The sequence below is a fragment of the Cibotium barometz genome, chromosome 25 (assembly GCF_041138505.1).
Source record: "Cibotium barometz isolate CiBa-2024 chromosome 25, ASM4113850v1, whole genome shotgun sequence".
In the NCBI taxonomy this organism is placed as follows: Eukaryota; Viridiplantae; Streptophyta; class Polypodiopsida; order Cyatheales; family Cibotiaceae; genus Cibotium; species Cibotium barometz.
In genome coordinates this window covers 28,295,473-28,315,237 of record NC_141070.1, presented here as the reverse complement: position 1 = coordinate 28,315,237, position 19,765 = coordinate 28,295,473, and the positions used below count along the sequence as shown (strand labels likewise).

Here is a 19,765-nt window from a genome sequence, read left to right as displayed (position 1 = left end):
GTTTGATTCTTCTTAGTGGAAGAAATCTCTGCACGCATGGATTGCATCCAATTTGGTTTCATCTTGAGCCTCTTCTAAAGACTTAAGCTTGTTGGCATCATGAAAACAAGAAAGAAAAAAAAAACGAGGAAGCAATGTTTGTTGACTTAGTTGTCTAGGTACGAGAACTTGAGATTGTTTTGCTTGGTAGTGGTGCAGTCAATTTGATGTCCCTCAAAGTTCTATGCAACCATTTTGGCATTAACTGCTCTATTTCATTTTTATCTCTCTGTCTTTGCAAATTTCCTCTTCAAGCTCGTCTTGAGCTTCATCATCAAGTGGTTCAAGCTGATTTGGAATGAAAGCACTGGTAGAAGGTGTTGCAGCCTCAAAATGATGTAAAATTCCCTTGCTGCAAATCCGACTGAGTGGCAGAAGAAGAAGAAGAAGATGGTAGAATAGAAGGAAATAATCCTTCAAAATGTCAACATTGACATAATTGTGACCAAAGGATGAATTGAATTCTCATCAAACACTACATCCCTTGAAACAATGACCTTGTTTGTGATAGGATTAAATAGTTTGTAATATCAAAATTTTTGAACAAGCGCATGTGGGACTAGCGGTTGGCCTCTTTTTGGGCGATACCATAGCCAAAAGGGTGCTATGGTTGGGATTGTGGTGGCCCACTTGATTTTGCGATGCAAAGGAGTATGTTAAACACCCATGAGAAAATCATCTTTCAGAAAGAATACTATGCCAAACCAATGAGAACTAAGTAAATGTTTGAAAGAACAAAGGTCATTGAGTACTAAATTCTCCTTGTATTCCTCACTTCAGTATGCTTGTACAGATATAGACTTGTTTTTGTTAATATGAAGAAGATAATGTTTAAGATGAAAGGTTATTAGACATGCTTTAGGTAAGAAGAGTCTCATGAATTCATAATAGAAAACGTAAAGTAATATTTTATACTATTAGATAGAGATTTGAAATGTAGTATGTTGGTTCATAATTTTTAGAAATGATTTGCTTATGGAAGAAAAGGGCTAAGGCATGACCGTATAAAGGATCAAAGCATGGAAAAAGTACAAGGAATTGTATAATAAGATAAGAAGGCCACCATCTTAGGGCTCATTAATGACCCCATGCCATATAGTGCTGAGGGAAAGCCTCCCTTATTGTTTAATCAAACTTCTATATTAAGAGTAATCTACCAGGCTTGTACTAGCTATGTGATGATAGAAATCATAAATGAGAAGGAAAAGTACATATGTACTATATTGAATTTGGAGCAGGAAAGTGATGAAATATCTTGATCTTCCTGTTCTAATTGTTGTCTTCTTCTTTGTATATATTTCATCACATGGTATAGTTGTAAAAACAATGAAATTGCATTGTATCTAGATGCAAATACATAAGATAACTAAGTTAATGTTTATGTGTTCAATCACAATTTGTATAATGAGCTGTTTGATTATGTTTTAGATCACTAAATTATTGTTTATGTATTCAATTATAATTGGCAAAGGGATTTTGCTTATATTTTTCAGCACTAGAAAGGCATCATGCTTTCTATGATAAACATATAGTTTTATGATGAAATGGTAGAGTACCTATCTATATTGTTTTCCTTTTATTGACTACTATGAGAACCAAAAATGAAAACTAGGAGAATGATTATAGTAATGTAACTGAAGGAGAGAGAAATACATTCAAAGTACAAAATGGTCAATAAATAAATGGAATGTGTTGATTTTGGATAAGAAAGAACGACTTTTGAAGTGATGTAAGAAAGCACTAAGGAAATGCTTCATAAAGGTTAGGTTTTGCAAATTGAAGCTTGTTAAAAATCAAGTCCTTTTCCACCGTTTTCTTAGACTCCCTCTACCTCTCTCTATCACTCTCTCTCCCTGTAACACCCTATGTCTCCATCTCTCTCTCTCTCTCTCTCTCTCTCTCTCTTTCAGGACTAAGGGTGCTAGGAAGCAAAGAGGCCTCTCCTACCATTTATTCTCCTTGCCCATCTGTAGCTATTGTGTGACCCTGTTAAGGCTCACCCTAACCCTCCTTTTGAAATACATCCAATAAGAGCTTACTTGGTGAACCGCAACTGTCGTGAGGATCTTTCCAATGGCCGAGCTCATAACCCTCAAGGTCTCCAAGCTCTACAACTCCTTGAGAAGCAATTCCACCGTGTCTCCCGCGAGCATTGTCACACCGCCGCATTGCACTATAGGTCCTTATCCCTCCTCCCATCTCACTTCACTCACACACACTCACTAGCATGCATTAGGGAGAGAGATTAGCAAGAGAATTAGCAAGAGCAAGACTCAATTTCACAATAGGAGAGTATTTTGTATTATGAGAGAAATTCACTTATATACATGGCCATAAGGGAGAGAGATTAGCAAGAGCAAGACTCAATTTCACAATGGGAGAGTATGTTGTATTATGAGAGAAATTCACTTATATACATGGCCATAAGTGTTTACACTCACTTATACTGTGGCCGACTGGGAAATTTAGGCTTATAGGAGGCCTAATGCCATTACAATGACTGCTCTCATAATATATCCATGAAGTACATCACTTGGGACTTCATACTAACTTGCTACCACACACTCTTGAAGCGAAAATCACCATAAATACTCCGTCACACCATTGCGAGTGCCCGTCCAAGTTTAGGCTTTGGACACTATTGCTTGATATCCTTAATGTATGACCCTTTGGTGTATCTATCGTGACTCCTTGATGTAAGATAATGGAGGTAGCTCTTGTTAATCTCCTAGAAAAGGATTAACATTCCCCCCTTCCTGATGACGATCGCGTCCTCGTCGTGATCGTGTTGAAGACCTTTGTGTGGGGAGAATGAACAAGCTTTGTCGATGGCTTTGATGTTGAATGATATTCAATGGTCTGTGTTCCTTTGGAAGGAATAAGAAAAGCTAGTTAATGAATGAAGAGGTTAGTTATGTATTAGGAATTCCTAACAGGGTGGGGGGTTTTTGCGAGTGATTGCATTTTTATATTTGTGTGAACATTTGTTTGTTTGTTTGTTTTTTTTGGCTCACGTTGTTTTTGGCAATCATCGACAAGGTTACATGTGATTTTTGTTAGTGGGGACACTAAGAGCTGTTAATAATGGGAGAGAAGAGAGGGAAGGATCCAGAGGAACGTAGACATAATCATTAGAACGAGATGGTGATTCTTAGTTCTTCATTTGATTCATTGAAGCGACATTCATCATTTGAAGTTAACGGCTTGTGATGATGTCCCTTTTGTGTGGCAGGATTCTTTTCAAATGTTGCTGAGTAGGACCTAGTCCTGTCTTCTTCTTCCAATGTGCTTTTTATGTTTTTATGTATATTTAAGTGCTCTTAGAAGGAGATTTACATGAAGTCCAAGAATTGAGTCATATAGACTCTTGTTGAACTGCTCTATATTGACGTAGCCACTTGTTGGTGAGGATTGAAAGAATTACGTCCACTTGCAGGCTAATATAGATATCTTCACTAAGGATTGAAGATCATTGATTTTTGAAGATAGTGGCATCATTTGGAGAGGTTTGTAATTTGAAGGAAAATTTCAGGTGATGGGTTGTACCATTGACAAGGCTTTTGCCCACCATGGCCCCCCTATCCAGAGATGTACCTGGAAGTTGTTGATGGTGAGGTTTTGGTGCAAATGTTCTCCAGTGCATGAGTTATGGATTCATACTCATGGAGCAATTGCTACATTAATTTAGCCAAAAGAATAGTAAAGCAATAAACTTAACAAGTATATAGTGGCTATTGTGTGATATGGCTTAATCCATGATGAGAGCAAGTTCTTAAGCCTTGAGATGGACTCCTTGAATTTACAAATTTTGACCTCATTTTTTTCTCCACATAAACTGCTAAGACGTGAATCACTGAGGCCTGAAAGACCAGATGTGAAAGTGTAGACGTGAATTATTAGACGTGAAGGATTAAGATGTGAAATTATAGACATGAAAGAGTAGTTGTGAAAGTCCAAGATGTGAAAGAGTAGACGCAAAACTATAGACGTGAAAGTCATGATGTGAAATAGAAGACGTGAAAGTCATGACGTGAAATTGCATCCCGTGAAAGTCATGACGTGAATTAGCAGACGTGAAAGTCATGACATGAAGTTGTAAACGTAAAAGTCATGATGTGAAGTTGCGGACGTGAAAGTCATGATGTGAAGATCCAAGACATGAAAGTCATGATATGAAACTACAGACGTGAAAGTCATGACGTGAAACTATAGACGTGAAAGTCATGATATGAAATAGCAGACGTGAAAGTTATGACTGGAAATTATAGCCGTGAAAGTCATGACATGAAATTGCACTGTGAAAGTCATGACGTGAAGTTGCAGACATGAAAGTCATGATGTGAAGTTACAAACGTGAAAGTCACGACGTAAAATTACAAACGTAAAAGTTATGACATGAAATTACAGACGTGAAAGTCATAACGTGAATCTGCAGGGACTAACCAACTGTGTTTGCACTTGCTTAGGATAGATCATTTATCATTTCTAGAGGGGTGATGAGCATTGTTATTTTTTTCTTGATGTGCTCTTAAGTCTCAATATTTGATCTTGAATTTGTTGCTGAAATGATGTCAAGGTAGTAGGGAAGAGTGCTGATTGTTTGCTTGAACAGACAAGCTTTTGTGTTGCTATTGGATGCACGAGAGTGGTTGAGGGATTTGCTTGCTGTTTCTTGGGCCTCCATTCTTGTCGAACTATAGGTGAGTGAAGTTGTTGGGGTTGAGGTCGGTGGGGTGAGGTTTTCTTCACATTGCTCGATTTTGGCAACCATATGATAGAATTACCATCATAGTATCCTTGTTGTTGAAGTACATACACAGGGACCCATCTTTGATCAACACTGTAATGTGGTTGAAGTACATACACAGGGACCCATCTTTGATCAACACTGTAATGTGGTTGTTGCCGATGTGCTTGGTGTTGAGGCTTCCTTATTTGTACGAGCTTAGCGGATTTTGTGATGCACTTGGGGACCCAAGCTTTGGTATTTCTTTGGTAGTACCCTTGTGCTTGCAGTAGCAATGTTTTTGGCACCCACACTTGTTGCATTTGTGGAGTTCTTTGAGGAACTCGCAACTCGCATAGGCTTTTGTGGACGATGTTGTGGAGTATTCTTGTTCTTCCTTGGCTTTTGAGTGCTTTGTTGAGAAAGAGGTTTTGACTGTCGAGGCACCCAAATTCGATTGGAACCTTCGTAGTAGCCTTGAGCTACAAGTAGTTGCTTCTCCATCCACATTTTGATACTATTAAGATATCCTGATTGTGGTAGTCTTGGGGGAGTTTTCTTTTGGGTTGATGTGGAAGATTTGGGACCCTCCTTAACTTTGGTTGGCACTAAGGTTGCATGTTTGAGACTCATTGGCATTGTTGATGATGAGGTCAGAGTCTCTTGTGGAGTGACTGTCGATGACAAGGCCTGGGAGCATGTGGTTGTCTCCTTTGCAAGCGAAGGTTTGTTGACGCAGATGCATAGGAGTCGGAGTCTTTCCTTTGAGTTCCCTGTTAGAGTTAGATGGTTGGGAGCTCTGGGAAATTCTTTAGGAATAGCTATTGATTGCAAGGTTTTGGCATCGAACTTCATAGGTGAGGATGAGGTTGAAGGAGTAGAGGCTTTATCGGAGTTAGTTGTTGTTGACGTAGATGGTAGGTCATGGTGTAGAGGGGCTTTTGTGGAAGAGGCTTGTATCCTTTTGCGTTCAGCATCATAGATATCCATTAAAGTTGAATCGTAGTATGGTACTATCAACTTTTTGTCGTTGACCATCATGATGACTCTATCACTAGCAAAGCACAGTGGTGCTTGGTCAGCAATAGTCCATGTATGCCCCAAGATCAAATTTGCTTCCAACACATACTCAACCACCAAAAACTTGCAAGTGAGGGGGTTAGTTTCAATATACATTGTGTGTTTAGAGTACCCCCGACATGGCATTCTTTCAGGATGTGCCGTGAGTGTTGGTTGACCTAACAAATCCCATAGCTCGTCGAGAGTCATGAGACAATGTTCTCGTTTTGGATAAAGTTGTGATTGAGCTGTGGTGATTTCATTTGAAATTTCCAATCCCACCAAGATCCTAAGGATCTTTTCAGTAAGATATGTTAGAAGTTCCAACTCTTGCAAGGTTTCTTCCTTTCAGAATAGCAATTGTACATTGCATATAGCAGGAGTGTTCAAGGTGACTGTTTGCATCATGAATTCATCGAGTGAATACAACGTTTCACTTATCCAAGGTCCACCAATGATGACATCATACTGAAGGGAATCTAGGGTGACATGGAATGTAAATTCCATATCGTCATCGATTTTTCGAGTAGTGTATCTAAAGTAACCTGGAACTTCAATGTTTTGTTCATTGGTTCCTTTGGAAGACTCTAACATGGTATGGTTGGATTTCCCTACAAGAAATGATGTTCAGTGCAAACGCATGTTGATTAGCCCTCAAGCAAGGCATAACATCATGAGACAATAGACACGGGTGTCATTGGGGGACAACCTAAACTCACCCCGACAAGCACCCTCTTTTGACCCCTCTCTCTCTCTCTCTCCTCCTCCTCCCCCTTCCTCTCTCTCTCTCTCTCCTTCTTCTCCGTCACTCTCTTCTCCCTTCAACCCTAACCCTAATCCTCTATTACCTTATGCATCCCCCTGCTTATTCGAAGCTCTTCATAATGCGCGTATGCACACCCACACACACACACACATATGGAGAGAGAGAATTATACTTATGAAGCTCTCCATAATGCACATGTGCACAGGTAAAGATAGAAATCTTCTTGTGAAGCTCTTTATAACGTACATGCACACACACACACAGATCCAACATCATCAAAGGTGAGAAAAATAGAGAAGGGGGAGAGAGATGGAAGTTAAAGCCACCTATCCACCATGATCGCTTTCTATTATCCTCTAAAAACCCTCTACAATTTGGAGAGATTGGAGCTTCTCTCTCTCTTCACCCTTCTTTGGAGCTTTCCTCAACATACTAACCAATTGATTGGTTGGGGACCTCTCTTAAGACTAGAGAATCAAGCAAAACGAAAGGTAAAGTGTGACTTTATGGTCTTTTTTCTTAATCTTATAAATGTTTTTCACTTCTCAACCCCTCTCAAGCTTGAGAAGCATTCAATTGAATGGTTTTTCAATGCAAATGAAGCTCTCTACTGATTAACCATAAACAGTTTATATTTATGCTTAATTAGAATGTTTTTTAAGCATATCTCTCTCTCCCCTAAGAAATGGTCATTCTTATGACCAATTCTATATTCAAATGATGCTTCTCATGAAGCAATTCTCAAATCTAAAAGCCAACTCTATGCTAGTCAAAGCTAGAGGTCAAAGAAGTGGCTTTTTAATGCTTTTATGTTACCTAAATTATGATAAACTTAGGAATCAAGTCCATAGATTGGATATTGGTCTAAATGATAGTTATTCTATCATATTGTATTACTAAACCTTATGCTTTTCAAAATTATTCAAAATTATCAGTAATAGCAACGGAGCTATGACAAAATTTTTAAAAATTAACACATAAATCATTTTTATGCATAATGTGAAAAGAGGACTTCCTACCATATTTTAGGATTGGTCATCCTATATTAAATGAATAATTCTCATCATATTCATGAAAAATTAATTTTTAATGATTATGCATAAATAGTTAATTAGAGAAAAAAAATTCTAGTAATTTTATTTTTATGATAAAAGAGAAATTCTCATGCTAATGGAGATCCATGTATTTCAATGAAGAAAGAGAAAAACTAAAATATTAAAATAATAGATATTTTATTTAAAATTAAAAAAGAGTTTTAGATAAATTATTTTTATGCATGAAAAATTTAAATGATAAAAGAGAAATTTTCATCATATTTGGAATTCAATCATTTAAATGAAAAAAGTAAAATTCGTATCATATTAGTATTAATGGATATTTTTATGTAATTTTCAAGAAAAATTTTAGTTAAAATTATTTTATGCATGAATAGATTTAAATGATGATGAAAGAGAAATTCCCATCATATTTGAAATTCAATCATTTAAATGAAAAAAGAAAAATTCTTGATATATTTAAAATATTGAATATTTTTATTTAATTTAAAAAAAAATTTAGATAGATTTAATTTATGATAAAATAAAAATTCCCATGACATTTGGATTGCACTTATTAAATGGGACAAGGAGGTATTTCAAGTTTATTCAAAAAAAAAATTTGATATTTAGTTAAAAGAAGAATTTTTATGATATTTAAGAAGAGAAGAATTTGAATTAATTTTTAGTGTCAAAAGATGAATTTCCACCATAATTCTACCTAAGGAATTAAGGTTGAGAAATTAAATGGTAGAAATAATATCTTTAGATATTTTATTTGGTTAAATCACTAAATTGGTATTTACTAAAAAATAGATGTTTATCTGAAGGAAATCCTTGTTATTAGAACTAAACCGAATGAATTTGATTAGACTACGAGAGGGACGGACAATAAACCTAGCTAGAGATTCAGAGGAGGTATGATCCTGTTTCTTCCATAAAGATTGCCAAGTTAGAAACGGACCTTAAGAAGTTCATGGCGATCAGTGATTCCAACAATGTCCCTGAGAAGATTTGGGAGTTCTCTCGGCTTATATGACAACTTAAAGAATTTAGAAGCGCTATCAATAACCCCGTCCATAAGTTAGTAGGTAAACTTCCTTCTTTCTTTGATACTTTGAAAGATGTCATATATTTTCGTGAACCTCTCCCCTCTATTGAGGAGGTCCTGAGGTACTTACATGATAAGTGCTTGATGAGAGGCAAAGGGAAGCCGAAATCTGCATTTGTTACCGAGGACAAGGGTAAGGTTCAAGGATGAAAGACTCCTATTAGTTTTGTGGCTGCCTTGGTCATTCAGTGGCCAAATGTTTTGCTCGACAGGCTGCTTCCCACAAAGCTAAAGCCAAAGCTCACGCAAAGCAGCAATCCTCCTCTGATGGCTCAGATACTTCATCAATGACAGATGGCTCAGATACTTCAACATAGGAGAGTACGAAGTCTCATGCCAAGATTGCTTTTCTTGCTGTCTATGATCCCCCTGTTCTTTCATCTTCACAAGAGCAGGATGAGTCCATCCTGGTGGTCGCACAGGAGACTTCTGATTTAGAAGTCAGTGAGGTGTAAAAAATGAAATGCCATGTGACTATACTATATAATACATGATTATAGCTTGTAAAATTTGAAATTCTTTCAAGTTGTACATTTTTGACGGCCTGTCTGTGCCTCTGCAGATATGGAGGGCTTTCAGCCATTTTATACTGCACCATTTAATTTTGCCTGTTAAAAATAACATTGAAATTATAAAAAATGGAAGGGAAAGGGAGGCAAGGCCACTCATCAAAAGGCAACCCTAGTGCACAATGAGCTTTTGAGGGTGAAGGCAACACGAGAATATATTTAAAAAATAAAAGACATTAAAAAATGCAGGACAAAAAAATGGTAATGACAAGTGCTCCATTTTGCGTGAACATACCACATAAACAAATGTAAGCGCGAGACCTTGCCAAGTCAAACGGCGAGACCTTGCCAAAGTCAAACGGCATGCGATCAAAGCCTTACATCGTAATCACTCTACATATTTAAGGGAAAACATCAAAGCGTATAAAAAAATGCATATGTTAAGAAAGGCCATACAAACCTGTGCAGCTAGCCATCAGCAATACAGCATCAAAAACATGTGTATAACATAATCTTGTCAAGGCATCCTAACATATGCAGATCCACTAATAAGTACCTCCTTAAAAGGGGTCTTCAAAACTACAGCAAAACTAACAACAGTACAAAACTACAGCAAAAAATAGTATTATGTCGAGTCCCTTTTTAAGGAAAAATATTACTCAATTAACCCTACACCCTAAGCTGGCCACAAAAAGACATTCTTCAGCATCCTTTGATCAGAAGCACCTGTCCGATCGATAATAATAAAGTGAATACGGGCAACATTCAAACAATGAACAAATAAGAGCAACATTGAAACAATAAACATACAAGGACAAAGAAGAATAGTAGGTCTACCTGCTGGTATACGAAGATGTGTTTTCTGCAATCTTAATTCTCGCCGCCGCTCCCATGCACAGAAAAACCTCCACCTGCTCTGGCGACAGAGGTCCTCTCTCAAACTCTATTGCTCCTCCTTTGGCGACCTGGAGCTCAGACAACAGCTTTCCGGCGTCTACGTGCTGCGACAACACACCATACACATTATAGCAGTGCAGCGCTTGCTTGGCCGTGTTTGCTGCGGGTACCTTGGTACACCGCTCAATGCTGGCTGCCAAGGTAGCATCGGATTTCAGAATCGCTTCCCACAAATCCGTGCCCTTCGGTTGGGCCTTAATGCTGGCACTCTTGATCACGTGCTCCACGGCCAGGCGCTCTTGCAGTAGCTCGAAGAGGCCACGGGTGTCGTTTAGCCCCCTCGCTCTCAGCAGGTCCAACCTGCCTCTAGCCCGGAGCTCTCGCTCGCTCTTGAGAAGCGAATCCTGCACCTCCAGCAGCGTATCCTTGTCCTTCAGAAGGAGAAGGAGATGCTTCTCCTTCTGCTCCACCTGCTTCTGCTTCTGCTTCTGCTTCTGAAGGAGAAGATGAAGCTCCTTCTCCTTCTCCTGCTTCTCCTTCTCCTCCTTCAGACGTTCCCTCAGGATGGAAACAAGATGCTTCCCGGAGCCCATCACGTGCTCCTCTAGAATCCCGAGGAGACTTAACGATGTTCTCGGTAGAGGACTCTCGAGATCCAGAACTGAGACACCATCGACCTTGTGGCAGAAGCCTCTTGCATGGTGCAAGAGGGAAGCGCCCAGTCGGCAGATGTGCGGAGCAACCTTGCAAGACGCCATGCACAACCCTCGTTCAAACCCTAATCAGCAGTGCTGAAATTTGGCCTTTTCGGCCCTCAAAACCTGGAAAGCGGAAAAATTTCTAAATTTTATATATGAGAAATAGGAAAATTTGTTTGCTAAGCTTAATTTTGGTTTTCCCCGTGAATAAAAGGGTCGGTATTCCATTTTCAGGTCTACAACTTTGTAGCGCTACGCTCAAAAGCTGATGGCAAATGGAGATATCTGCCAGCAGCAGGGGTCATGGCAATATGTGTGGGCCTAGTGAATGTAGAATCACCTGCAGTGTTGCAATTCTAGCCCAATTGATGCCACGCCTGTCGAAGCTAACTTTATGTGTGTAGCATGTGCGTGGGTATCAATAAATCATATCGCAATGTCGCATTACCTTTAAAAAAAGGGTTATGGCTATTTTGGTCCACACACACACACTCTCTCTGCTACCACGTTGGCATTATGCCACAGCCGATGCAACGTTTGGTAGCTTAGAACAGTCCTTTACTGCAAGCTGCCAAAATCGTCATTTTTCTACGTAGACTTGGGTGGTTTACACACTCGCAGTGCGTCTTCCATTCAACCAAAAACAAACCAATACAGCATGTTTACACACTGACAGTGCGTCTACCATATTCAACCAAAAACAAACCAATAGCACCATGTTTACACAATGGATCTAGGTGCTCAGATGTTTACACATTGCCATAACATTGCACACCTTCTATCCTTGCTGGCATCCACATCAGTGCCAAATTTCAAGGAGTTTTGGACGGCCTCCCAAGCTGCCGAAGTATGGCACACTCATTCTCCAGCTAATCAGAGAAGGGTTTAGTTCATTTCTTCAATTTTGTGGAACTGGCAGTGTGTAACCCCTACACCCCAAGACCCGCCCGCCATATTAAGATTGGCCACCATGTAAGGGGTAGAGGGGGGACATTGTGAGAATGCTCGTGGGGTGGAAATGAGTGGAATGGACTCTGCTATCTCTAAGTGTTCGTGCTGGGTCGGTGCCTGCACTTCAAAACGTGCTTGCATGCACTTGGACGGATGTACCTAGGAGTGTTTGTCGAAATTTCTGCACAGTGCTAGACTTGGGTGGATGTGCGCATGAGTATTTGTCTAAGTGTCCCCCGCAGGGGGGTGGATTTGCGCGGAGGACTATTCTCATCCGAGAACACCCCGTTCGGTGCCTTGGAAACGTGGAATGTTTACAATATGGGAAACCTCCTCCTCTGTTTGTGTTGTAGTGTCTCGGGTTCGCTTCCTTGATGTGGTGCGGTCATACCAATGCTAATACACCGGATCCCATCAGAACTCCGCAGTTAAGCTCACCTAGGCCAGAACAGTACTGGGATGGGTGACCTCTCGGGAAGTCCTGGTGCTGCTCCCTTTTTTGGGCAGTGCCGAAGAACCCCCCGGGCCATACCGTCAAACAAATAACCCCTCCTCGAGGCGTGCTGTCATCACCCGCCGAACAAGGCTGCAAAGCCCCCCTCCCCACGCCTTGGCCATCGCATGGAGACGTCCCTGCCGAGTCTACTCGCGTCGTGCCATGACGCCCCTCGGCCTGGACGTGTGCCGCTCGGCTGCTCGTACCCACACGCCCCCGAGCCGTCACGCCCCCGAGCCCTAGACCCCCATGCCGTACCTGCATGCCCCCAAGCCTCGGACCCTCGTGCCGTGCCGTCACGCCCCTTGGGTCGTCCGAGACCCCCATGCTGTGCCGTCACGCCCCCGAGCCGTGAGACGCCCCCTGACCCCGAACCCGTACCATGCCGTCACGCCCCCAAGCCGTGAGACGACCCCCACCCAAGACCCGTGCCGTGAGACCACCCCCATCCAAAGACCCGTGTCGTCATATGCCCCCGGACCTGTGCCATGACGCCCCCCCACCCCAGACGCATGCCGTGACGCCCCCCACCTCAGACTCGTGCCATGATCCCCCCCTCGGCCTCGTACCCGTGCCATGATTCCCTCGAGCCGTGACATGCCCCACGGCCCCGGACTCGTGTCTTGCCGCCGCCATGATGCCCCCTCGCCTCGAACTCGCGTGATGCTGTCGTGATGCCCCTCGACCCTGACTCATGCGCTACCATGACGCCCCCCTCCCGAACCCGTCATCGTCGTTCCATGGTGCCGCCACGTCATGCCTCCAAGCCATGATGCCCCCTAGCCCTGCCACCCACGGACCCATGCCGCCGTGCCGTACCATCACGCCCGTGAGCCGTGCCACACGCCACCGCCCTACGAGCCCGCTTGTGCGGTGCCGTCACAACCCTGAGCCGTGACCAGCCCTAGACCTGTGCCACCCCGCCCCGTCACGCCCCCTAGCAGCCCCATGTTGTGCCGCCCTCAAGCAATGGGACACACCCGCCCGGCACCCGTGCCATTCCGTCACACACCTCGACGATGCATAGCCCCCCGGCCCCGCACCCATGATGCCCCGTAACCATGCCGCCCACTTCAAACCTGTGCCATGCCGTCACCACGCCCCAGAGCTATGAAGCCCCGTCACCCCATGCCATACTATCACCGTATCCTGCACAACATTTGCAGAATCTGCATTTGTAGAAGCATCCGCTATTGTGGCTGCATTTGACTCTTTCTTCTTTGCCTCTTTATCCTTTAGCTTAGGGTAATTCTTAATGACATGATCATTTGCCTTACAATAGTTGCACCTGGTCTTTTTCTTGCCTTTATCAAGAGCCTTCTCAGACTTATTGTTGCTACCTGTGGAAGGAAAAGAAGTTGCAGACCTACTAATAAGAGAAGAAACAGTGGAAGGGACTGCCTTACCACTTCTTCTCTACTGCTGGGCAGCAATAAATGCTTGATCAACTACACGCTGCCTGGCCCTGTTTTGTCTGGACTGCACTTCTTGCAAGAGCTTGTTGACTAAAGTATCATACTTGACAGCATCAGGTCTGTCCTCATTAAGAAGTCTCCACGTGGAAGCAAAAGTCTGATATGTCTCAGGTAAAGCATCAAGAACAGTCTGCACAAGAGAATGATCAGGAATAATCTCACCTGCAGAAATCAAATGTTCTTTGAAATCTTTAATCTGAGCAAGAAAAACATTCATGTCATCATCTTCTTGCATAATCTTTAATTCTAGCTCTTTACGCAGGTAAGCGATTTTTGCCTCGTTACGACCTGCATACAAACCAGCTAGAATATCCCAAGCCTGTTTTGCTGTTTTAGCTGAACGAATATGTGGGGTGATGTTACATTTGACAGAAAGTGCAATCAAGGCATGAGCCTGCGCATCTTTACCATCCCAACGAGCTTGTTCAGTAGTGGGTAAAAGAGGAGCAACAGTAGAGCTGCTAGAACCTGCAACATCCTCAACAGATCCTACATCCACAGAACCTGGACGTACATCCGTACCCTGCACAATGTTCCACACTCCTTTTGCAACCAAAACATGCTGCATCATGTATGCCCAAAGTAAGTAGTTGCTGTCTCCATCCACCAGTTTGTCTTCAGCAGACAACATGCGAAATACATCATTGCTGTTATCAGCCATGGCCATTGACTGAAACTGATGCAAAAGCTACCTGTAATGAAGCAAAGACTGAACAGAAGACAACTTGTGCTATGTAGCATGGTCCACAATAGAACACGTATGCCTGTTTTGCAGAAAACTGCAGTGTCAAAATTTCTGCAGAAAATGACGAAAACACCTCAATCGGAGAACGTGAGTCGGAGGGTGCTGGCGGTGTAGCCCTGGGAGCCGATGCCTGCTCTGATACCAATTGTTGGTATTAGGGCTACAGGAAAGCACACAAAGCTTGGAGAAGAAGAAGCAAGAATGCACACAACACAAAGTGTTAGATTGTGTCAATGTACAAAAGATAAGTTAGCCCTAGAAGGATGGGTGTATATACAAGCCGAGGGAAAAAACCTCCTAAAGAGGGAAAAAGTGCCCCGGCGGTCCTAAGTGTGTTCACACACATCACTGCCTATATATATATGGCAACACTGAACAGGCAATGCACGGGATCGCGATGCCGAGGACAACCATGCATATGTCGTGGAAGATATTGTATGATGGATCAATGTTTATTGTAATCTTTTTTTGGATCTCGTTGGCTAACCAGCTGGTCTTAATGGAGAGTCCAAAGTGATTCTATTTTTTTTTTTTGAGAAACAAGGAACTCGATGGAAATTTTGAGTTATGATATCTATAATCAATAACTGTTTGTTTAATGGATCATTTTATAAGTTCAAGTTTTAAAAAGGAGTGTGTGTATCTGTTTTCTAAAGCTAAAGTTAAGAAAGGCATTCAATTATGGGTGGGTAAGTACTTGTCTGGTTGTTCTATCAATTCTACTGGTTGGGCGGTGGCTAACCCATGGGCCCGATAGGCTGGAATCAGTAGAGTTTTAATAATAAAATTGATTAATAGGAATACGCTTAGAACTCGAGTAGTTAAATAAAAGCCTGAAGACTTCTCAAATGAATAGATCAACCGGCTGTGCCTGATTCAATTAGAAAAAAAGCATTGATTCCTTCAAGTTAAGTTTGTAATAATTTTTCCTTCTATGTGGTTTAATCAGATGAAGGTTAGTTTAGTCTCTTGACCCCATTAGAAAATTCGTTAAAGATTTCAAAAAGGTGGAATCGTTACGTTTTTCGGGCATGGAAAATTTTCCCGGTTTTGGTTTTGGAATGACCACCAGATTAGTCTCATGCCCGGACATGCAAGGGCGAGGCCCCGAGTGGGAAACCTTGCCCCGCGCAAGAGGAAGCTACTTCTGCTCTGCTACCAACTGAGAATCCGCCAGCGGGTACTGGGATCTCACAGCTGGTATCAAAGCACTGTCGTAAACTTATGACACAGCAGTAGAAATTGCCTAAAATTCTAAAGTAAATCTGCGAAAAAAATGTTTTCACTTGCTAAGATTATGTTTGAAATGAATTCATAAATTGAAAACTCATAAATTAGATGGATACCCCAAATCTATCGAGCTTTCGTGAACTTTCCCAGAGTCAGGATATGATCACCTTTGCCTTTAAACATCTCGTCAACTCCGCTACAACCCATGTAAGCAGAGTGAGGCTTGCCCGTCACTTTGAGGATCTTTACTTCCCTGATCCTATAGAGCGACGTCGGTATATGTGGTTCTCTAGAGGAAGATGTATTAACGTCAATACCAATCAACGTTAGAGATTCAGGCAAAATATTTCCTTAGCCATGATCTTGATAAGGCTAGGGGTTGTTCATTATGTACAACTCTTTAATCATTCACCAAGGAATTTTAGAATTTCTTGCCAAGTTTTTAGGCTTCTTAGTTGCTTTATCCCTAGAAGTAGAATTACAGCACCTCTTTCAGTGATGAATTGTGTTTATCATGGCATGTCTCCTTCGCAGTTTTGCTTCTTTATGCGTACGCGATTGAGGCAGTGACTTTGGAGCCGTGATGCTCTATGTATATATGTCAAACTTTTCATAATAAACGATGTTTTGCAAAAAAAAAATCTAAATTTTTTTCATGATTGTGAATATGGCTAATAAAATTATCTGAGTAAATCTTATTTCAAGAAGTATGATGAAATAATTATCTGTTTAAAAAATAAATCGTAAAAATTAAATAATCATAAATCTGTTGTCAATGTTAAGTTGACAAAAAACTCGTTTTGTCAAAATCATGAGGCGCGCGGCCCGTGCAAGGCAACGAAATCCTCTAACCGATGAGGAAGAGTTCAATCCGGATGTTCGTAAAGCCCTACACAGATCCCAACTGGAGTAGTGAAGCAATGGAAGAATACTTTGATGTGACTGGCTACAACGAGAGAAGCAAGATGGCTCTCGCCAGATTAAAGATTGTGGAAAGGGTCAGGGTGGCATGGAGGAACCATTGCAAGACAAACCATCTCAACAAAAATACCCCGACCTTGTCAAATCTTAAAACATTCCTCAAGAAAAGGTTCTATCCTCCGGGCTTCCTTGAAACCAAAATGAATGAGCTCTTAGAACTAAAGCAGGATAGCTGGACAATTGAAGAGTACCATCAGGCCTTTGCCCTTCTCCTCAAATATTCCCCCAATTGGATGAAGAGCAGCTAATGGCTAGATTCATTCCAGGAATGAGCGAGCCATTGGACACCTTAGTGAAGAATGCCAAACCTGACTCAATGGCCGAAGCTGTAAGAATGGCAAAGGACTTTGCCAAAGCCTTTGTGTTGTTAAGGTTCGGCCAAAGCATGACCCTCTAACTTTAAAAGATTCCAAACCTCGGGAAGTACTTCAGACTTTCCACCCCCAAAGAGGAAACAAGGCCCAAATCAAAATCAAGATACTGGGAGATTCAGAAGTGAAGGAAGAACCTTCCCACAGAACACTTTCTCAAGAGCCCCACCTCTTTCAAGGATTCAGAGGGATGAGCTCAGAAGTGTTTTGGATGTCAAGGTTTTGGTCACCAGATGTTGAAATACTGCCCGACTCTTGCCATGTCAAGGGGACAGGGAAGTCAAGGACCGAGAGTGCAAAGACCAAACCCTTCGTATCAATCAAATCAGCGTCCGTCTCACCAAAATCAAGGCAATCCAAGTAGAACTCCAGCTCAGCCATCTGCCTCTGCTCAGAGTAGTCTTTCCAGAACTCGGGTAACCAAAGAGAGAGTTCAACCCCAATCTGCAAACAGCCAGAGCAGTCACAATAGCAGAAGTAGTGGAAGCGGAAAGAGGACAGATATATGCCGCAATTGAAAACCGAGGGCCAAATCGTCAATTCTCCGTCATCCATACTCCAGCTGAGTATGTATCAGGGTAAGCCTTTTAAGCTTTTGATTGATTCAGGCAGTACTCATTCACTTATTTCCCCAGGATGCTTGCGTAAGCTAGTCTTAGACCAGAAATCAGGAATGCATGTTTAATTGGCCAGTGGGAAGATTCTTTTCACTCACCACATGAGACATATCGTATTCAGTTCAATCTAGATGGTAATATAATTGACTGTCAGTTCAAAGTCATACCTTTGGGAGTTTTCGAGGGGATCCTTGGAATGGATTGGCTCCACAAAAATCAAGCTGACATTCACTGTCATAATGGAACTATTTCCTTCCATGACCTTCGCGGAAAAAAAGTTCAAGGAATCGAAATTTCAGGATTCCCAAGTCTGCAATTAGTAAAAACTTCTAAGTTACTAAAAGGACTTAGAAAGAAGCAGCTCATTTATGTTGTCAAGATGAATATGGTAGACACAAAGTTAAAGGCTAAAGAACCAGAATGGTTGAGTGAATATGATGATTTATTCCCAACAGACCTACTTGAGATGCCTCCGATTCGAGAAGTAGATCATATGATAGAATTGACCCCCGGAGCTCTCCTAGTAGCCCAGCACACATACAAAATGCCAGTTCTTGAAGCCATCGAAATCAAGGAATAGCTTAGACAGCTGTCAGAACAAGGGTTTATAAGACCCAATGTTTCACCTTGGGGAGCGCCAGTTCTCTTTCAGAAAAAGAAGGATGGAACATTAAGACTCTGTGTGGATTACAGAGGTCTCAACCAGCTGACAATTAAGAATAAATATCCTATCCCCAGAATTGATGAGCTACTGGATAGGCTAAATGGAGCCTAGGTCTTTACAAAGATCTGGAATCAGGGTATTACCAGATCAGGATTAATGATCAAGATATCTGGAAGACAGCCATCAATACTCGCTATGGGCATTATGAATTTGCGGTCATGCCGTTTGGATTGAAAAATGCCCTAGCTACATTCAATCACCTAATGCAGGACATTCTCAAAGAATACTAGGATGATTTTGTTCTTGTTTTCTTTGATGATATTCTGATTTACTCAAAGAATGCAGATGACTATCAAGCTCACGTCCTAAATGTTCTTACTTAAAAAGTATGTACTAAGCCCGAATCGTGTGCTTGATGAAATCTTAACTTCTTCAACCCAAGGGCAGATGGAACTCCAACCTGAAGAAATCCTTGATGTTTGAGAGAATGTTCTCAGGAACAGAATTCGGAGAGAATTATTGGTCAAATGGAAGTTCTATCCTTTTGAAGATGCCACCTGGGAGAAAGAAGCTGAACTGTTGCGGGATTACCCCCAGTTTGCGAGATGAGGACATCTCGCGTTTTTCAAGTGGGAGAGAATGTAAGATTCCTCCCCAGCCCTCAAGATGTCCAGTATCTTCCCCTGTAATCAATCCCCTCTTCAGAATAATAAAAGATCTTGTTTCTACCTATTTTGGCTTAGAGAGAGAAAATATTCTAGAGAGAGATTATTCAATTTTTAGAAATATTTTTGGATGGAAAAATATCTCTTCTTATTAAAATAAATTCTCCGGAAACAGAAGTTCAAAAAGAATTTCATAAGGTGCATTAGAAATAAATTATAATCTATTCAAAAGGCCTTAGCCTAAGAGTCCAGATTTTCTGAAAATTTTAGATTAAGGTTCCTATGGACCAATAAGATTAATCCGAATGTAGGGGAGGAGATAAATTGAAAAATAAAAGGAAAACCCCCCAAAAATGAGTTAATGTTCACATAAGATGAAGAGTGGACTAAGGACCAAGGAAAATAGTTTAAAAATAGATTTTTGACACCTCAGGATAGGGATTCCCCCTCATGAAGTAGATGCCTTTTTCCCATCATTGCTTTTCAATTCTAAATCAATAAAATAAGACAATTCATTTCTTCTTTCTCCTAGTTCAAAACTGGATCCAAAAAGTGAACTAAACTAACCCAAAAATAGTCAAAAATTGACCAAACTGATCTCGAAAATTCTAGAATCAATTTGCTTGGTTAGAGGATCATTTTTCCCTATAAATAGAAGCCTCCCCCTTTGTAGAAGCTTAATAGTGTTTTATGAACTGTTACTCTACTCCTTCCCAGAGCCAAAAACATTG

The 19,765-nt window shown here is 41.3% G+C and overlaps 1 protein-coding gene and 1 pseudogene across 1 annotated transcript in view; one reads left to right on the top strand and one right to left on the bottom strand.

The window, feature by feature from the left end:
- Positions 1-10,903, bottom strand: part of LOC147624431 (uncharacterized) — a 94,023-nt gene extending 83,120 nt beyond the window's left edge. The window contains exons 1-2 of the mRNA XM_086819962.1: positions 10,082-10,903; positions 9,801-9,970 (exon numbers count right to left, since the gene is read on the bottom strand). Coding sequence (XP_086676088.1) covers positions 9,961-9,970; positions 10,082-10,899 — 828 coding nt within the window. The 5' untranslated portion in view covers positions 10,900-10,903 and the 3' untranslated portion in view covers positions 9,801-9,960. The remainder of the gene's footprint in view (positions 1-9,800; positions 9,971-10,081) is intronic.
- A 1,264-nt stretch (positions 10,904-12,167) lies between these two features.
- On the top strand, positions 12,168-12,286 carry LOC147624430 (5S ribosomal RNA; annotated as a pseudogene).
- The last annotated feature ends 7,479 nt before the right edge of the window (positions 12,287-19,765 follow it).